This window comes from Thunnus albacares, chromosome 14 (genome assembly GCF_914725855.1).
Source record: "Thunnus albacares chromosome 14, fThuAlb1.1, whole genome shotgun sequence".
Lineage (NCBI taxonomy): Eukaryota > Metazoa > Chordata > Actinopteri > Scombriformes > Scombridae > Thunnus > Thunnus albacares.
The window spans coordinates 1453893-1475329 of record NC_058119.1 but is presented as its reverse complement, the minus strand read 5'-3'; the positions used below and the strand labels follow the sequence as shown (position 1 = coordinate 1475329).

Genomic DNA, 21437 nt, shown 5'->3' with positions numbered 1-21437 from the left:
ACATTGACAGATATAGACACTCATACCACTAGGTTAAACAACCAGCTTTATTTAGTGATTTGATCGAATTACAGTATAGTGAAAAGCTTTGTTGTTTTGGGTTGTAAAGGCTTTTTTAAAGGGTCAGTTCACCCAAATGACTATAACTAGCCACGCAAATAGTTTTTGTTTTATTTGTTCAGTTTCTATTTGTCCATTTTCTCCAACAGGGACTACATCTTTGGTAGTAAGTAGTTCTAATGACAACTGCCCACAGTGGGTTATCCACAGTGATATATAAAATCAATGCTGTAAGCACCACAAACTAAATGTTATATTGTAATGGGGTTGATATCTGTGTCTGAAGTCTCAGATTCAGATTGTCCAAACTTGGACAAATAAAACCAAAACTATCTGCAGAATAGGTACGACTAGAGGGAAGTAAGAAAACATGTATCTTTTGTAATTTGGGTGAACTGACCTTTTGACATACATGTTAACATTAGAACACATAACACTGACGTCCATGAGAACAGATACAAATGTTTTAAGGCTGTGTGTGTGATGTTCTAGTGCACTTCACATAAGGACACATTTGATAACCTTGTTAAACCAGCTAATAGAAAATGTTTTTAAAAAACTTTTTTTGTTTCCTGTGAGATAATCAGGTCATAAAAAGGATCATAGTAGCGGCTGGTGATCACATCCTGCAGTAGCTGCCGACTGATCAGAGATCAGGATCAGAGAAACAGATGTAAACCTGATGTGTTGAAATGACAGAGTGAATGCAGCTGTCCCTCTCTTTAAAGGGGACTTACTGTGCTAATTTACAGCTCTATATTTTTAATTTTCAGACACCATTTAAGAGCACTTCAAGTTCCTGCAGTATTTTAAGTGATCACTTTAGTTCAGATAACATACTGCTCCTGAATTTTTCTTTCATGAAACTTTTAAGAACTCAGGACATTTTCTTCTAGATCATTGATGTGTATAAAAGATTTTTTTTTGTGATGCATAAATGAAAGCTGTATATTAAAAAAACATAATCTTTGGAAAAAAGTAAGAAAATAAAGAAATAAATAAGTGAAACGAATCATATCCCTGCACACAGACATGTTCTGCGCTTCTACTGAATGTTCACAGAGTGGACCCCTGCAGCCCTACAGGGCCTGGGGCCTCCACCCTGCTGGGCTGACTGGGCTGGGTCAGACTGTCCATGGCAGACAGGATGGAGGAGAAGAAGTGTTCAGTGTGGCTCTCCAGAGCTCTAGACTGCCTCTCAATCAACAGCAGGGTATCTCTTAAAACTGGAGGAGGAGGAGAGTGGACAGAAAACAGAAATCATGAGATTCATCTGGAAGTTTTCCCTCTTAATACAGTATTAACAGTATTTGCTGTTAATACATGTAGCTGGTGATGTGAAACCAGAGAGACTCACCTGGAGAGGTGGTGTTGATGCAGCTGAGGAGAAGTTGTCCGCTGTGCAGGACACAGGAGGTCAGTGGCTGATGGTTGCTCACTTCTTTCTGAAAACTCTGACAACCAGACCATCATACAAAACTGTCAGCATAGTACCATGTGCACTGAGTGAGTATAAAGTTAGAAAATGGGGTTGAGTTTGCTGAGGAAACACTTGGAACATGTACAGTAAGATAGTTTCACACTTTATCTAGTTCAGTTACTCACTGTCTGTGTTGGCAAAGGTTTAAATTGCAATGATTGTGGATATGCATTTGCTTCAATGAAAGCAATGAGTACAAGCAGAAAAACACTAGTGTGGAGCTGACTGGTCACTTAATTGATTAGTCCATCAACAGCTCAAACATTTTGATAATTAACCAATCATTTAGCTCCTTCATCAAGCAAAAATGACATTCTCAGTTTGCAGCTTCTTCAATTTCTCTATTTTATATGACTGTTGATGCTGAGGCTGTGACTCTACGTCCAGACAAGTGACACTCAAACAATCTGCAAGTCACTTTTGTTTGAGGGTGGGCTCAGTTTTTTCCCCATTTGAAGATGAAAATGAAATGAAATTACTGTATTGGAAAGAATTTGGAGAATATATATATATATATATATTAATTATCAATATTAACGAAAGGTAGGGATAGGGAGTCACATCAGGAAGTGTTAACATTGATCAGTATGAATCGAATTATGAATAAAAACATTATTCTGGTAATCCTGTGAACCCCAGGGTCTTTTTTGTTTGTTTTTTATTTCCCTCATTTATAGGATTACAGGGTCACTGTATGTGTCACACAGACATGCCATATTTATATATGCCATTTAGGCTATTCAGAAATGCCATCATTTTTCATGTGAGTAGTACAATACCTGTTCTAGGAAACTTTTAATGGAAAAAAAATGTAAATTGAAATGTTAAAATTTCTTGTGTTTACACCCAGAGGTTTCTAATTCAGCACAAATATGACTGGTGACATCATTCTGATTCAAGTTTTGATGTCATGTTTTGGGGGGTTTGTTTTGTTTATATGATGGTCAAAAGCTGCATTTATTTCTCAACACTTCTGGTTTCCACACAGACATGTAGCTGTAAAAACATTTTTTTTTTTTTTAAAGGACCAGTGTGTAAGATTTAGTGGCATCTAGCAGTGAGGCTGCAGATTGCAACCAAATGAATACACCTCCCCTCCCTGCTAAAATTTCACATGATCATTAATATCAATGGGCTACTTATGATTTTTACTCGCACACTAGTGCTTCAAATCCAGAATCCTCCCTCTCCTCATTCTTCAAAGCACATCTATGTGAAAGGTACTGTTATAATAGTAGCATGGCTCCTGTAGGAATAGGGCAGTGCGTAATGTGTGCATGTAGCGAGTGGAGAGAGTGAGCCGCAGAAAAGTGATGATGAATGCAAGCAGAGCAGAGGAAAAGTTTAGCAGTATGTTGTCAGTCTGGCAGTAAATGTACAGTACAGACTACAGTGTGTTAATAAATGCTGCAACTTCTCAAGACCAAGAAAAGTCTTGTCTGTTGTTTCCCCAACTGCTGGAAAAGTGAAGGGGGTTAGCTCCAAAGTTAGCAACAATGGGTTAGCCTAACCTGACCAGGCTCACTTACGGTGGACCAGCTATTCTCATTTTAGGGCCAATCTCAGCCGTTCCCAGTCCCCTTTTTTTTTTTTACCTAGCCTCGCTATGAGAATTTATGAGTAGCGTTAGCGACAGAGACTGGTCTTCACTGTCAGGTTTCTCTCTGACGACAGCAAGCCTGCAGCCTTATTATGAACATAAGAATAAACAAGTGACTTATGAGTGAGTGACTCAGCAGACCCACAGGTGCAATCTGCCCATGCTTACAGCCAGTGTAGCATAAACAGAACCACATGTGCCCGCTGTCCGCTCTGTTTTGGAGTATAACAGGGTGCCGAGGCTCGGCCCTCACCTGATATTCGGCCAACGATGACTTCACACTGTCTATATCCACAGTGGGCGGGGCCATCAGGTCCATCTTCTCTGACACTGTGTAGAGCCATTGGATGAGCTGCCCCAGGTGTGAACAGAAGATCTGAAACATACATGGTTCACATTCATGGCTGCTTTTAGATTATCATGGTCCAGCTACAATAAAAAGCCTGCAGAATTTAGTCAGTATGAAAACATTTAGAGAGTTTCAATCAGATGTTTCACTGGCAGGTCAGATTCTGTCTCTACCTGAATGTGTCGCATGAGGGAGTCACTCTGCTCCTGGTCCTCCTGGCTGCTCCTCTGGGTGTCAGGCAGGGTGAGGCCACACAGCTGTTCTGCCAAAGCCTCCACCTCCCTGAGACTAGCCCGAGTCAGACCTCCTCCGACAGACTCCATCCAGGCTCCGGGACTCCTCCTCACTGCCTCAGAGTCTCCATCATCAGCTGCTGATAGACATTCACCAAACTGACATCGTGCACACATTTCCATGGACTGTGTCTTTGGTAGAAAGAAGTTACAGTGATAACTGCTGCCATTTTTTTCATGCTGTGAGCATCACAAAATGTATTCCTTTCACCTCCATCGTATTGGGGTGGAGGCAAGATGCACAGATATGTCAAATCTGAGCTCTGAGTTATGAGCTCTGACTGAAGAATTTCTTCATTATTAATGCATACCTGTCTCAGCAGCACTGCTCTCCTCTCTGTGTCCTTCATCTGTGTCTTGTTTGCCCTCCTGCTCTTTGACCTCCTCCTCTTCTTCAGCCTCCTGTTTCTCAGGCAGGGTGATGGAGGAGAGGATGGAGGTGGTGCCTGGATCCAGAGACTCCCAGCTGGCTGTGATGGGCCGCCTCAGCTGTGCCGTCACCTCCCTCACCTGCACACACGGACCGAACCCTTACAATCAAACCACATCATTACAGCTCAAAAGCATTTTAGTAACACTGATCCACTGTGTCTGTCCCTCCATGGTTGTATTCATGGTTCAATGGAAAGTGCAGTTTTGTTTAAACAGCCTATAATGTGTGTAGGAACAGACTTTGACACAAAACTGGGACAGAGAGGAAAGGAAACGTGTCTTCAGACGAGGTGAAATTACTGTGACATCCCTCGCTGTGCTTTACGGCTCATTGTTTTTCATGTCAACGTGGCCACAAGGGTCCGCGTGACATAAATTTCATCACCTGCCTATGTCCACAAGTGACTCCACAAGAGAGGTGTGTGAACCTGTCTTGTGGACGCCTGTGTGCAGCCCAAAATTTGAGACCGCGCAGACTGTACACATTGCAAGCACACCAACTGCACATGTGCTAGAAAAGCAAACAGGAATGCCTGTATCTTCTACTGTATGTATGTATTCCTATTCTCATTAAACTGTTGCTTTTTGTTTGTTCAACTTTTTCTTGTTGTTCAGCAACATACAGGAAGTCCTCAGCCCTGTGTAAAACAATACAAGAGGCTGTGTTGGTGGGGGCGTGTTGTGTACTGAGATGGTCGACATCTGAACCCACCAGCAGCTGCTGACAAGCTACATGTTAGCACACAGTGACTAACGGCAGGTAAGGGTCTCACCTCAGCAGGGGTGACAACTGTAGCCATGGCAACAGTCAGTTATTGAGTTCCCAACATGTAATAATGTCCCACTAAGGTTACGATCCACATCATCATCGCACATTGTAAAAAATACAGTCTGATGGCAGACAGACAAGGAAAGACAGAAAAATCACAGAAAAACACATACATACACAATTCACATTATCCTTTTCACAATTTGCAACATTTCCTTGTTGCCTTTTAGATTTTCCAACATCACAGCTCATCAGTGTATCGCTTTTTGGTAGCTGACTATTATTGGATGTTGAAGTATCCTTGACTGGAAAATTGGAAAATTATCCCGGCTCACAATTGCAGTATCATACAACAATGACAGAACTGAGAGAAACATAAAAGCAATGAATTGTTCACTGTGAAGTGTGTGTAGGTTGATTTTCAGACCATGATGAAAGTTACACGATGTAAAAATGTTTCATGTGCAACATGATTAGCGATAATGAAATGTATGGGTGAGTAGAGGTCCTTGAGTGTGCACAGCACTGACCTGTCTGGACAGAAGCTGCAGCTCCTCCAGCTGCTCTGGGAGAGGCCGGAACTCCTCATCTACCTCCACACCAACACGCCTGGACCGAGGAAGCACACTGGTGGAGCGGATGAAGGCAGTGGAGGTGGAGGAGGATGGTGTGTGGTGCTCATGATGGTGACCACCACTCCTGTAACGATTCATCTCACCTCTGTCTCTACAGCAGTCCATACTCTCCAAGGACAAACTGGCTGGGTGCGTTAGAGACAGCGGGGCACCAGAGGGCGAACCATCCGAGGATTTGGAGAACCCCTGCAGGTCAGGTGACCTCTGACCCACGCTAAGAGTGCCCCCTTCTCTGATCTGCCCTGTGCCGCTCAGGGAAAAGTCTAACCCCGACAGGTTGGTGGAGCTACAAAGGTGGTCCAGTTCAATCCCTGAGTCCTGTAGGTTCGGGTCTGGTTGGAGGAGAGAGTCTCTCCGGAGCTCAGAGCGGTCCCACTCACTGACCAGATGTCCTGGTCTCAGAGGGTAGGTGTAGTCCAGCAGGGCCTGGTACTCTCTGTTTGGATCCCAGCCTACAGAGTGCCTGTCTGGGGAAGGCGGCAAAGCTTTAGGGATGGCACAAGCCCAGTAGTTTGCCTGACAGGAAGACATAGTGCGTCCCCTTGACTGTCCTACAAAAGAGCATGTATTTAGTTTGGTCTCCCCTCCCCCTCTCCCCTCCCTCCCCCCAAGCCTGAGCTCAGTCGGGCCTCGCCTTGAGTAACCTGAGCGAGGGGTGTAAGTAGGATATAGGACAGTGGAGGTTAATGGCGGCCTCAGAGGAGGGTTTAGTCTCTGGACCTCCAGGAAGGAACTAGAGAGGCTCCGCTGAGCTGATCTGCATCCAGGGAAAGGTGATCCAACAGTGTGTTCTTCATGGGACAGCCTGCCTCTCAGGTCTGAGACACCCAAGGGTGAGCAAAGCTCTTCTCTGGAGGCTGAGGGTGATGACAGGTCACAGTGAGAGAAGCTGAAGCTCTCTGGGGTCAGTTCTTCTCTTGCACTGGTCAACAAGCTGATGTTGGCATATTGCTGATCTTCTGTCCTGCTGACACTTAAATGTTTCTCCTGTGAGGAAGGAAACAGACAGAATTTAAAGTGATTAGTCATTTTCAGACATGGAATCTGTTACATCAGTTGCTTCATCTGTCTGCTGAAATGATTGCTTTTCAGTTTCCACACATACATCTGGGTTAAATAAACGTTTTGTAATGGCTCTGTTCAAACATGACACGGACATGATGGATAGAGCTGCAATAGACTTGGCAGTGAGTTTTAAAATACAGCACCAGTACTTACTCATTCAAGGGTTTTTCTTATACAGAAGACATCAAAACTACACACATATGGAATTATGTAGTAAACAAAAAAAGAGTTAAACTAAAATATCTTCCATAGTTTAGATTCCTCAAAGTACCCACTGTTTGCCTTGATGACAGCTTTCCATACTCTTAGCATTCTCTCAACCAGCTTCATGAGGTCACCTGGAATGGTTTGAAATGAACAGGTGAGTCTTGTCAAAGTTAATTGGTGGAATCTCTTGCCTTCTTAATGCATTTGAGACCATCAGTTGTGTTGTGTTGAGGTAGTGTGGGTACACATCAAATAGCCCTATTCCACTACTGTAGTAATCCACATTATGACAAGAACCACTCAACGAGGTAAAGAGAAACATATTTTTTCTGAGTGCTTGTTGATTCTGGAGGACGACCTCATGAAGCTGCTTGAGATATTGCCAATAGTGTGCAAAGCTGTCATCCAAGCAGAAAATGGCTACTTTGAGGAATCTAAAATGTGAAAGATATTTTGGTTTGTTTTTTGTTTACTACATGATTCTGTATGTGTTATTTTATCATTTTGGTGTCTTCAGTATTGTTCTATGTAGAAAATAGTAAAAATAAAGAAAAAGCCTTGAATGAGTAGGTGTGTTCTTACTTTTGACTGGTACAGATAAAAAAAGGAAGATGAGAATTCTCAGGTCTCTCAGAGGTTGCAGCATTGATGAAATTTTAACATTTTTGCAGTTGAAGCCTTAATGAATCCCATCATGAGTGTGAGGGACACTCACACCCTCTTTTCACCTTTGGATCCCCTAAATATTACACAGCGTAAAATAAAATAAAATCTCAAGTAGAAAGACAGCTTGAGAATAAAGTAGAAATATTTTAAGAAAAATGTGTATTGTTTGGAGAATAAAGTTAGAATTTCTCAAATAAAGTCAATAATATCACAAAAATAAAGTTGTAATTTTCTGCGAAAAAAGTCATACTAATCATGAGACAAAATCTTCATTTTATGTAAAAAAGCATAATATGAAATAATGTTTTAGTATTTTGTCAGTCTTTTGCAGGGAAAAATAGCAACTGCACAATAAGGAAATTGTTACAACATGCACATGAAATCTAATATCTATCTAATCTATCTAATCATAACATATGACATTTTGTTCTAAAAATATGACATCCATATTCTCATAAAAAGTATGACTTTACTCTCATAGTATATCATATATTATAACTTTTTCAATATTTCATTTTATTCCTGTAATATTAGGACTATATTTTCTAGAATTATGACTTTATCTCATAACATTTTTTTACATTTTTTAAATACTCCAACTTGTTACAAATCTCTTAAGAAGATGGAACAACTCAAGGATTTTATTGCTGTGTGTATTTAATCTTGTGCTGCTGCAGCCTTTATGTTGATCTGACAGTATTCAGTTCAGTTGGCAGTGTTATGGAAATATGACCAGGGGATATATTCATACAGAGACCAACACGTAAAACTGAAGAATGAGTCTAGTGACAATATAAATGAGTGTTCTACTCCTCCTCCTCACCTTCTGCGGGTGCTTCAGTGGATGAGTCTTCTTTAAGATAGATGTATGTTGTTCTACGGAGAAGAGAGGCTTCCTCATTACATACTGTCTGTCACTCAGATACCTAGAGGTGGGCGCCATAGTAACACTTTTCTGTGGCCCTGCCCCGTTCCTTCTTTCTTTCTCTGTCTTGCCTCTCTCAGTGTCTTTTCCTCTGCTGTCTTTAAACTCTGGCAGACGCATCTTCCATCGCTGGCTGCATCCTTTGGTTTCCATTGGACGAAAAGAGAATCTAGGAAGGTCTGTCAACTACAGGAATGTAATCATTTAGTAACTTTCAGATTTATATGATAAGTTGTTTTTGTTTATCATTTACGTTTAATTCATGATTATCTTCTTTAAGTTTAAGTTTCATTCACGTACCTTGAAGGAGCTGCAAGGTTGTGCTTTTTATCCAATGTTTCCTCAACAACAAACACCATGTTGCTGAGGTGAGGCACACAGGAGCTCTGTAATGACACAGGACAGACGTACATATAAGAACACATTAACAGACAACTAAAGAAGTAAAAGCTACTGTGTGTCACATTTGAACATTTCTGACCAAAAGCAACATATTGGCTGCACCTATTTTCATCACACCGTCTAATTTCTTTGTTATCCGAATAATTAGGAATTCTTCTATAATTCAAAAATTCTACACATAAGAAGTTTAAAGCTGCATTATTAGATTTTTTTGGTTACTTGGGGGCAGCAGAACAAGCTGAACAGTTGCCTACATATCAGTTCTGCACAGGCCTAAAACTAAGACCCAAACCAGAACCACAGCCACACCTTTAAGACTGACCCCACTGCTACAGTCAATCATGTTCTGTTCCCGGTTCTCCAGTGTGATGATTTGCTGCTTTATTGTGTTTTATATCATTGTAAATGAAACATCTTTGGGTTTTAGTCTGTCAGTCAGACAGAATGAGACAGTTGAAGAAATCCCCTGCAGCTCTGGGAAATTTTGATAGGCATTTAAATGTTTTAAAAATGATTTTGTAAACTAAATGATGACTCAAAAAAAAAAAAAAAACAGCTGACAGATTTATCAATGAAAATTTCATCCATTACTGACCTGTCACTCACTAGGCTAACTTGGCTACAATCTTGTCTTTCTCCTGCAACACATATATGTACAAATTATGAAAATTATTTTTTTTCTTTGTCACATTTTAAATAACCAAACCCAGTCCAAATCAGAAAGCTTCTGGAACAAATTGGCCCAGAAATGGAAGCAGAACTCTGCAGCACACATGTAGCAAGTGGAGCTGCAATGATTAGTTGATTTATTTTGTTGATCAAGTAATCATCTGCAACTATTTGGGTAATTGACTGATCTTTTAAAGCAAAAAAAGTCAAATATTTCCCAGTTCCAGTTCTATCATTAGTGAGGATTTGCTGCTTTTCTTTTTCCCTATTTTCAAATGTTTTATAGACTAAATAATTGGTCGATTAATCGAGATAATTATCAGCAGATTAATTGAAAATGAAAGTAATTGTTAGTTGCAGCTCTAGTAGCAACATTAGCATTATTTTGGACTTGTCTTTGTATCTGAACAGAAGTCCAACATTCACTCTGCTTTTAGCTCTGGTTTGGTCTCCACCAACTCCTGAGAAAAAACATCTCACATCTGTCTCTTTAGCTACTAAATGCTCCACTATGTTCACCAGCTAGTGTCTAACTTCTATCTGCCAGCTGTTTGCTGCTGGGCAGGTAGTGTTTAGTGTTGAACTGGAACCCACTCTGACAGCAGAGATAGATATAACACACTGCAAAACCATTCCTCTTTAAATCCCACACTCATTGGATCACTGTTAACATAAAAATACTGATAAGCGCAACTGTAAACATACTGTATGTTTAAGGCTACAATATAATGGACAAATGTCATCATTCTAACGGCTGTCACTCATCTGATCAGTTGTAATCCATGACAAAGCCTCCTCAGATGAAGGACAGTTTAGGCCTGAACACACAGGAATACAGACAAACAGATTAAATTAATCGTTCACAATCCTTGTGAACATTTGCTCTAGATAAAGACATGTTTGAGCAGCTCATACACACCTACAGTAGCTTAGTGAGTGGAATGTCTCTACCTGTTGTTGTGGGATCACTAAGCAGCAGGCCAGATAAGCATCCAGTTGGGTCCCCGAGTGTAACGAAATGCTCACTCCTCACCTGACCGATCTCATTAAGACTGCATGCTCAGACCCGCCTGTGCTCACTGGACCAACGAGGAAGAGTACTGTCCACAGGTCCATTGACACACAGGCACTGGATCACAGCAGCATGCTGGTCATAGTTTACAGCTGGATGGGTGCATTAACTTCATAACTCAAGTGTTTCTCTAGGAAATGTTCCAAAATAGATCATCTGACACACTCACTCAAGACCTGTGGCGATACCCCAGAATCCCTCTTGACCTGATTAGACAGAATATAATTCAAAGCCAGCCTGACCCTGGTCTTGGGTTGCTACTAGAAACCAATCAGAGAGGCAGCGTGATACAGCCAGCCAGAACAAGTAGAAACATATGACTTTAGACTAACAATGCAACTAACTATTATTTTCATTATTGATAAATATGTTGATTATTTTTTTGATTAATCAATTAGTTGTTTGGTCTATAAAATGGTGAAAAATATTGGTCAATGTTTCTCAAAGCCCAAGATGACGTCCTCAAATGTCTTGTTGATTTATAAAGGGTACAAACATTATGTACAGTACTGTTGTGAAAATGAGAGGAATGCCTCAGTGATGACATGATCACTACATATTTTCTTGTCTTCCTGTGTGACTGTCAGGATCTTCTCCTCTCACACTACCCTCCATTGTAAGTGGTTTGCCTGGTTGCCATGGTGATGGCATAGAGAGGGTGGTGCTAGACTCAAGAGGGAAGTGTCAGTCAAAGGCTACACTAGAACAAAGACCAACTCAACACTGAAAAACATAAGCAGGATGAAGTGGAACCCACTCTGACAGCAGGGATAGATGGCGTTCACTTGCAAACACCTTCCTCTTTAAATCCTGCACTCATTGGATCTTTGATCATGTTGTTGAGCAGCAAACACCTACATGCACAGCTACAGTACATGTCACACTCTGCTATTCACACCCATATTCGGTCACAGACATTAGAAACTGTGTGTGAAGCGGTGAATGAGGAAGTGACATCACTAGTGAAAACATGAAGCTGTAAAGCTAAAGTGCAACAAGCATCTTCAGGAAGTATACATCCCACAGCAAACACTATTCACTTACTGTGTGAAAACAGACAGCAGCACTGGATACAACGTGGACCATTTCAAATACATCTTTAAGGGTTTCTTTAGGATTGCAACTAATGATTATTTTCATGATCAGTTCATTTTTATATTGTCATGTGTGAAAAAAAGAGGTGACATCTTCAAATGTCTTGTTTTGTTTGACTAGTTTTTGATTTCAGCACTAGATTTGCTGTATACTGTTGACTAACAATGGCGATATGGATAAAACCTTTTGTCATGGTATACAGTATGTCATCTATTATCATGATGTCTGGACATACATATATATATATAGTGATTTGTAAATTTGTGGAAATTCAATTGAGAAACAGTTCATAGATGTTTAATACCTGAAATGTAATAGGCTACCTAATAAATCTCAGTACTTCATCTAGCGCCGCAACTAATGATTATTTTCATTATCGATTAATCTGTCAATTATTTTCTCAATTAATCGATTAGTCGTTTGGTCTCTAATTTTCTGGTCTTGACCACAACCCAGAGATATTCAGTTTACTGTCATAGAGGACTAAAGAAATGAAAAAACTAAATATTCACATTTGAAAAGCCGGAATCAGAGAATTTCTTTAAAAAATGACTCAAAACAATTAATCGGTCATTAAAACAGTTGGCAGCTAATCGATTAATCACTGCAGCTCTAATTTCATCACATTAATGTAAAAATCCTGTCAATCCAATACTGCCACTAAGAAGAACTGCTCATTGATTTACAACATTTCCTTCAACACAGCCACAGATGTTAAACAGATAGATAGCATGGTATTAACAGCAGGGCCAGATCTCTGACCACAGACACATTTATACTGTCTCACAGAAAATATGGCCACACCGATCAACACTCCACTATGCCAATAAATGGTCAAAAATGGACCTGATAAGGCTTTAGTATACACTCGTTGCTAGGATACGAGTGTACATAGCCTATATCTTTTATTGTTGAGTAGTCTCTGGATTTATATGTGTAACAGTAAAGTTTTTTCCATTAACATCATGCTTGTAGAACATGAATGTGTTCCTAACATTAAATATCTGAGCTTCACTGTCTGGATGTACATATATATATATGTCTGGAGGGGATCTTTAATGTCTATCCAGTAACTGCCACATCAGTTCATAGTACCCCAGTGTCAATCATAGGGATCATCACTGTCACACACCTGTACACATGAGTTACAGCGCCTTTATGTTTGAGCCTTTGTTCATTTGTTCAACATTAAATCTATGTCAAACACAGGGGACAGTGGTCAGTGTGGGACTGTGTCAGTAACCATCGCAACAAAGCAGTGACAGCAAACACTAGTGACCTACACAAAGCCAGGAGCCATTGTACCGGCATCACAGCACAAACGGACTTCATTTACTTACCTGACAAGAAAACTCGACATATGAAATTGACAAAGACTTATTAAAACTTGAAACCATATGATACAGAAAGCTACGGGATGTAGAATTAAAGCTAAAGTGAAGTTGCTGCTTGTATGACTAGGAATAAGAAACATATGCCACACGTATTGAAGTCATTTCAAAAAACCTGCAATTATTGGGTATCTATCGTCAAGCGTAGATACTCACTGGACCTCAAATTAGTACCAGGTCGATTCTTTGGGCTTTTCTAATGAATTCGGCATAACTATGTTGCACAAATTGTACTTTCTTCCCGTACAATCTCTTATTTTAAGTATTTGACACTTTTTTCTGCCGCCCACAGCTGTTTTAGGTCGGCGGAAGAGAGACCGATAACGTAATTTATCGAAAAAGTATCGATGCAGTCTCATGAACTAACTCCTCGAACAGGCTTTACAACCCTGGCTGTGTCAAACAATACAGAAGACGTGTTCTTACCACATTAACACCGAGGTGTAGCTGTTAGCAATAGCACTGTTACTGCAGCTAGCTGTCTCCTTCCTCTATCCGTGCTGCCTTCACGTGCTTCTCCTCAACTCCTCTCCCGCCTCCAGATGTCTGAATTCATTTACTCCAAGTCTTTTCGTAACATTTAGCTAACAGTCCCTGTCCAAACAAATTGTTATACAAAAAGACAAAACAAACAAACAAAAAACATACACATTTAGTGTGTTTAGTACTTACCAGTCCTTCCATAAAAGAAGTGTCGAAGTTAATAACAAGTATGTAACGTGTAAAATGTGACAGGCATATAACTTATGACTACTATGGTAATAATTCGCATAAATGTCAAACAATAACAGATAAATGCATGCAAATTCTTATTGATTTATTTTATCGTGTGGGGTGAGAATATCATAATTACAATGCTGCTGATGGCATTTGAAGGCAACATGACATACAGCTGAGTTCAATTTTCATCAGGAGGAAGCTGATGTGGATCTTTACTCCCCTCTAGCAGGCTAAATAACGTGCATGTGCATCTTTTAAAATAGCATCACTGATCAGACATAATGGATCTTGTAGCAAGTACTTTCACTAATACCAGTACTACCAATACTGCTACTGCTACTAGTGCTACAGTGTAGTACAATAGTGCGATATACTACAGTTACCACAAATATACTGAAAAGTGTAACCTATCAATAAAGGATTTCTTTTTCTTTGGAGCCACATAAGCAGAAAACACACATGAAACCACAGGTAATCCACCGCAGTCTGTACCAACAGATCCCATTTGGAATTAATGAAAACTGCAAAAATGGTGAAATGAGAAAGCTGTTGAAAAACTTTTCTGTGTGCGTTCCCCAAACTCTTGTGTTTGCCAGATTAATCACATTATACTTGAATATTAAGTGCTAAATAAATGCAATTATTAGTAAGAAAATAGTGAAATTGTGGTTATTCTGGAAAAAAGTCAGATGCTGTTTCTTTTGAGGTATCCTTATCTGTCTTCATACAGTTGTAAGGTGAAGTGAAATACATCCTCAAAATAAAACCATCAACATACAGGACTTGTACACAGAGTCATCACCTCTTTAATTGGTCTTAACATTCATACCTGTGGACAAACTTACAGGACCAGCACTTAGAACCATGTCTTACTCTCATCTGAAACAAAACATCAGCATTGTGCAAAGTATCAGTGATTTATGTTGATCTTTTGTTTTTATGAGCATGAAATCAGTATTCCTACATGGTGTCAGAGAACTGGTTGACAGTCCAGTCTGCATGGATGATGTGTCATGAGACTGTCAGGAAGAGCGAGTGGATTAATGTACACTTGTGTAAAACTACTTTCTTTTGCAGAGTTAACTGGCTGAAATATTGATGTTTCTAATTGTCTTTGGTACCTGTGAGTACATCTACAGTCACAGTCACATACACAGTTTGTACTTCTCCCTCATTCTCACCCCCTGATCTGAAGTTCTGACTTTTGAGGTTACAGCAAAAACAATCAAGGTTTTAACATGTACAGGTAGGTCAACTAGAAGTCCACACAGCGGCCCTTCCTCTCCCAGTCTCCGTAGCGCGTGGGCTCTGGACCCCGGGGCCCCCCCTTCTCCTTTGTCACAGGGTTCACATCATCAGGGTACTCTGGAGGACAACAAACAAATGAATGAGTCTGATAGATGCTGCTGAACTTCCAACAACTGCTTTACTTTCTTCTACAACACATCATTTTTTTTCTGATCTCATCATCTTTCATCTGATAGAATAAATGGCTGAGAACTTAAGGTGTTATCTGCTAAAAAACAACAACAACTAAATTTAATCTCATGGTCTTTTCAAATAATCCTGCTTTTAATTTGACATGATTACATTATTAATTTCTAGTTGACATTGTGGGTGTAAAGTAGCTTTAAAGTTAACTCTGGTGCAGTATATCAAATGTTAACATTTATGTTTAAAACTGTACATTGTCCCATTAAATACAATACAATAACTTTTGCTGGAATTGTATTAGTGTCTCTGCTATGTTCTCCTGTGTGGGTGTATGGTCTGTGTGTGGGTGTAGGAGGACTGGTCAGGAGTGTGTGAGAATCACTTTGTCTATAAAATGTCAGAAAATAGTGAAAAAAAATGTTCCCACAGTCAAACATTACATTTTTAAACGTCATGTTTTGTCAGATTAACCGTCCAAAACCAAAATGTAGTGAGTTTATTATCATGTATGACAAAAAAAGCATGAAATCATCCTATTTGAGAACCAGAAAATTTTTGGCATATTTACTTAAAAAAATGACTTTATTAATGATTCGATGATGAAAATAGTTTAAGATGAATTTTCTGTCAATCCACTGATGAATTAATTGATGAATTGTTGTGGTTCTACAGCTGACGGTGAGAGCAGCATTCTCCTCACTGTTCTCCAAACCTGTTTGCCTTTTATTGTCATTGTCTGCATCAGAAGTCATAGTGCTGGAACCCTGTGACAGTGTTCATGGTGTAAATAGTGTTTGCTGTAGGTTACACTGTATCTATTCATGATTCTTTCTTTCTTTCTCTCTTCTTGCAGTTGTAGGGCTGATCCTCCTATTTGTTTCATATACTTTTTCCCTGTTAGGTAGCTAGTTGTCCATTTTGGTTTTTTTTTAAAAGATGAATTATTCCTTCTGATAGGTTATTGTAGCTCCTTCGCCTCAGTCATGTCCTCTAGACAAGGGGTGTAACATGAAGGTGTTGTGCTTGATTGGATCTTTAGCTGTTCTGGTTGGTGGTTCAAGATGTTCAAACAATTCTGCTATTAAATAACATTACTGGGCTGTGAACATCACTTCCCTCTCCCGCCCACTGAATCACACTGAAGTGCAGAGATGGAACATGAAGATCATTCTGTCTCCTGGTAAGCTTGGTTGTCAGTTTATTAGGTACAGCTATATTCAGCTAATGCAGTATAATACAACAGCCTTGCGTTAATATGCCTGCATGAAAGATATACTGTTCAGCTTTTCTTTCATCTGTTTTACAGAGGAGTTGATTTATTTTATGTCCTTTTGGAGGCTGTAGTTTGTGGTGCTGTGGATGCTGTGGTTGCTGTTTTGGGTTATAATGAGAGGTGTTTTGTCCATCCCATTATCTAAACTAGGGTAGACTAAATCCATCATTGATATAACAATACAGATGTGGAAACATAATGGAAACCAGCTTCCAACACCCGGTGCTGGTCTTTTGACAATTCTTATCAAGCAGATTTGTTCCACACAATAGTTTAGCTGTGGACTCATCTGAGGATATGATGCAACTTGATTATATAATTAGTGTAGAACTGATCACTTCATGTCTTTCTACTGGAGGGTGTGAACCTCGAGTGTTTCCAGCATGAGGAGTGTAGATTTCTGGAATAAACACTGAAAAGAATAATTGGATTTAAACTGCCGAATATAAACACATTCTTTGCATAGATTGCACTTGATCTCACTGTTCAGGAGTTTTTGAAATTAGATTCATCAGGGCAGTGGTCACCAAACACAATACAATTAAATGTTGACATTTTATACATTTAATATTTCGCCCTATTTGCAACTGTATCTGTTTGGAATTCTCATTTTGTAATCTTCTTTTGACAGGTCTGTATTCTTACTTTCCAGAACATCCTTGCTCTTCTCCTCGGAGATGTCGAATCGACCCTGCGGGGTTTGAGCTTTCTTCAGCGGCTGCCGGTCCCCCGCTGCTCCGCTGGCAGCCCGGAAACCTCCTGAACACACAGAGGACAACACCGCGACACTGCTGTGACAAACTGAAGCACAGCTGCATTCATTTAGGACAGACTTACATGATGGAGCACAGCTGTGAAGTGATGCTACACCATGTCCTACGGCGTATGAATATTACTTCTGCCAACATTAAATATATTGCAACAACTGCAGGTTTTGAACGCAGAGCGGTTGACAGTACCGCTGCTGGGTTACGTTAGCTCATACTGAGGCAGACACTAACCTGTAAAAATAGACTCCACAGCCAAACTCTTTGAAACAACATGTTTGCTGGTTGAGGCGCAGAACCGCAGGACAGACATGTCTACTGTTAAGAAGAGAACAGCGAGGCTCTCTCTCGGACACTTACACAATGATGTTGTTGTTGTTTGTCGAGCTAAAACCACGTAAAGCTCGTCATCACAATGCGTCACAAAGTTCGCTACAAGGCACTGCAATGTTTCCATTATGCCACTAGGGGGCGACAGACCGCTGGATATCACGTTAGTAATCGATCATTGTCTCCAATCTGACGTCAAGATTGTTCCATTATTGTTTTTTTTTTATTTTAAATCTTTGTTTATTAGGTATCAGAGTACAGAGTTCACATCGTAAAAGGGTTACAAGCAACATTGTTTCATATAAAAGAAAGAAATTGTAAAGCATCATGTACAACCCTAACCCCCCTAAACATCTTTATAAACATGAAGAGGTAAAAATAGGTTCAAATAAAAAAAAAAATCCCATAGAGGACACGACCAAAAAAGAGAACATCTGAATCAGTGTCTCAACAAATCACTCAAGGACAAAAAAAAAAAGAAAAGAAAAGGAAATGGAGGGAGGTACTAAAAAAAACCCGATGAGACAAACCTAACAAATTGACAAGACAGTTAAGAAAACCAAAACCAAAACCCCGCTGCCTGCCGCCACACCACCGAAAAAGCCTCAAATCATATTGCAGAAAAGGGCCCCAAATCTTTATGAATTTATGAGGTGTACCCTGTAGTGACAGACTAATTTTTTCCAACTTAAGAAAGCAGAGGGCATCTCTTATCTAGTGTTTGTAAGACGGAGGCACTGCAGACTTCCATTTAAGAAGCATTACTCTCCTAGCCAGTAGCCCCATTATTGTTTTGTTTCTGTATTTTCAGCATTATCATCATCATGTCATTATAGCTTAATGTGTAGAAACATGTGTAGGTCATACCAAAGTCCTTTAGACCAATTAGTAATGTAGTACAATTAAAAAAGTCACAAATTATTCCTCAGGAACACTTATCACCACACACCATTATAAACAGTACTTACATTATTGTAAAAGCATCAGTGGTGGATTGTAATTCAGTTACATGTTGGTACAAAACTTATGATGCTCTCAATTATAGATTAAACTACCCCAAAGTAAATAGCATAGTTCATCTGCTGCACCTCAACTAATTAAAACAGTAAAAAGCAACTTATATCAGTATAGAAGTAGTATAACACTTACAGGAGCCATTTTTCTGCAATATGAGTAGCCTGCTTTTACTTTTGATACTTGAAGTACATTTTCCTAATAGTGCTTGCATACTATTATTGAGCTGACATTTTGAATGCAGGTCTTTTACCTGTTGGGGAGCATTTCTATTTTTAAGTAATGCTACTTTTCATTAAGTTTAAGATCTGAATACTTCCTTCACCACTGAAAATCATTAATTTATGCTTTTCCTACTTAAAAGATTGACTGTACCTGCTGCAACTGTGCACAGTGACCTTTTGAGAAAAAGCCTATTGGAATAAAGCCAAGATTTTAGAAGTGTTGAAGTCTTTTATGCATAATAAGTGTATTTGGCTTGGTGACTCACCAGTAGGCTGAAGGTTTTACTATGTGATCATTTCAGACACATGTAAAGTGACCAAAGGTTAGTAAAGCTTAGTTTTTACATTTTGTGAAATACACTTGTTCAGATGTTAGAGTTAGATGTTCAGTTGGATATCAGTCTCATGTCTGTGTGGTAAGTAAAGTAAGTAAGTAAGTAAAAAAAATAAGTAAGTAAGTATAAAAAAGATTAAACTTAGTAAGAGGTTGCTAAAACCCCCACATCCCCCAAAATACAAAGGATATGACCACAGTGTCCTCTGTATGAATAAGATTATCTCACTTTTCCTTGAATATATGTTCCTGTACATGACTGTAGCAGAAGAAGAGAAAAATCTTCCACTCAGGCATTTCAAATGCACTAATTTGGCAGTAAGTGTGTCATTCTGTTGATACTGTTCCTACAAGTCTGTACTGGAATGAATCCTTCACAGCCTCAGAGAGCAGATCAAATTATCTCTACTATCCAGACACTTTTCTAAATTAACAGCAACTTTCCCAAGACACATTGATTCATTGAAGATTAAAGACCCAGAAACTTCAGTAATGTGGTTTGTTTGCTTCTGTATAATGAAGTGCTGTGTTACTGGAATTTACACCATGACAGAGAATACATTGAAAGTGAGTAAGTGTAAGTATGAGTCACTGTTGAATGCACTGAAAGAGCTAGGAGTGTGTGTGTGCCTTTGAGTTGAGATTATTTTGTGCACCATAATTGTTTTGCTAAAAAATCTTAGCTTAATATGACCTCACATCAAAAACACTCAGTGTCCACTTTCCAGATTTTTCTTTAGGTTGCAACCCCATTTTCAAGATCTTGCTCAGTTGACATGGAGATAGATCAGTTGTCATGAATGAGATGTCATGTTGACAACTCTATCTGCAGAAGAAGACCTTAAGTTCATCTTGTTTTCTTTTGCCAAATGATAGTTTCAAAGATTTGTGATGTAGGATGTGTATGAAGGTTTGTGATGTTAGGATATGTATGTGGATATACATTAAATGGCAGATGTATGAGGACAGCATATGTGATTGTGTAACCTGTGATTATGACACAGTGTTCATTCATCACTGATGTTGGGTGATAAGGTCTGGTTCACAGAGCAGGTATTCCAGTTCATCCTAAAGGTGTTGAAGAGTGTTGAGGTCAGGGCTCCATGCAGGCCAGTCAAGTTCTTCCACAGCAAACTGGGAAAAGCATTTCTACATGGAGCTCTTTGTGTACAGAGGCATTGTCATGTTGGACAAACTTTGACCTCAAAGCTAGAAGCACACTGTTGTCTGAAATATCATTGTCTGCTTCAGCATTAACATTTCTCTTCACTGGAACCTAAACACCCAAACCAGGAGAAACAGACCCAGACCCAAAAATACACTGAAGTATGTGGGCTGTCCATATACTTTGGGCCATGGTGTATCTCAATCTCATCAACACTTGGAGAGTGAAATATATACATAGACCAGGGCAAGGAATGATTTTAATCTAAATGAAACCTCATGAAAAAAACAAACAAACAAACAACAACAAAACTCATGATACTTGAAATCCCTTCAGAATTTTAATAATTTTCTTTTGTAAAGTACATAGAATTTAGAAATATGGTGGAGAAGAAATCAGATGTCTTTATTTAAAGAAGCACATTCTTTATACTTTTGAGTAGCTTATGTGGGACAAATACTGAAAAGAGAAGTGCCTTTGCTGTGCAGAGTGGTGTATTTCTCTCAACTTGCTTTATCTTTATCAGCTCTTGTGACCACTTTTCCTCCCCTGAGGGTAGAAACTAGTGTGTGTGTGTGTGTGTGTGTGTGTGTGTGTGTGTGTGAAAGGAATTCCAGGAGCTTTCATTGTAGCTCCACTCCAGCAGCTCAGTGCTGATATTTCTGAGTGGATGATGAAATTCTCCTTTAACCTTTAAGAAAGCAATTCTGGAGAATGTCACCTAACACACACACACACACACACATACACACACACACACATACACACTTCCACAACTTCCCAACAGCTGGTTCAGCAGGCACTGCCGACACCCCTAAATTCTTCAACATAAAGTACATTTTTCATTTTTTTTTTACATCAGTGTAATGTTTATATGGATCAAAACAATTACACCAATTGTCTAAGAATGTGTTTGCACACAGAGAAATAAATGTGAAGTTTACTCTGTGTCTGAGATGCCTGCTTGAAGAAGAGAAAAGAAATGCTGAGGATATGTTGTAGACAATATTCTTCCTTGGAAAAAGAAAAAAGGCAATTCCGATCCTGCTTCAGATAATCTTAATAG

The 21437-nt window shown here is 39.4% G+C and overlaps 2 protein-coding genes across 5 annotated transcripts; both read right to left on the bottom strand.

The window, feature by feature from the left end:
• Positions 1-29: 29 nt before the first annotated feature.
• Positions 30-13683, bottom strand: cep68 (centrosomal protein 68). 4 transcript variants are annotated; one of them, XM_044372850.1, is made up of 10 exons: positions 13537-13665; positions 9479-9521; positions 8782-8867; positions 8380-8667; positions 5514-6605; positions 4094-4292; positions 3663-3862; positions 3394-3516; positions 1418-1514; positions 30-1286 (listed from the first exon to the last, which is right to left on the bottom strand). In XM_044372850.1, the coding sequence occupies exons 4-10, from the start codon at positions 8632-8634 to the stop codon at positions 1117-1119; spliced, it is 2136 nt and encodes a 711-aa protein (XP_044228785.1). In that variant the 5' UTR covers positions 8635-8667; positions 8782-8867; positions 9479-9521; positions 13537-13665; the 3' UTR covers positions 30-1116. The 4 variants fall into 4 exon arrangements, with proteins under 4 accessions (XP_044228785.1, XP_044228784.1, XP_044228787.1 ...); XM_044372849.1 differs by lacking the exon at positions 9479-9521 and having other exon boundaries at positions 13537-13683; XM_044372852.1 differs by lacking the exon at positions 9479-9521 and having other exon boundaries at positions 3663-3859; positions 13537-13663.
• Positions 13684-14617: 934 nt separating this feature from the next.
• sdhaf4 (succinate dehydrogenase complex assembly factor 4) lies at positions 14618-17717 on the bottom strand. The gene is made up of 3 exons (XM_044372853.1): positions 17539-17717; positions 17183-17296; positions 14618-15195 (listed from the first exon to the last, which is right to left on the bottom strand). The coding sequence occupies exons 1-3, from the start codon at positions 17615-17617 to the stop codon at positions 15086-15088; spliced, it is 303 nt and encodes a 100-aa protein (XP_044228788.1). The 5' UTR covers positions 17618-17717; the 3' UTR covers positions 14618-15085.
• Between the last annotated feature and the right edge of the window lie 3720 nt (positions 17718-21437).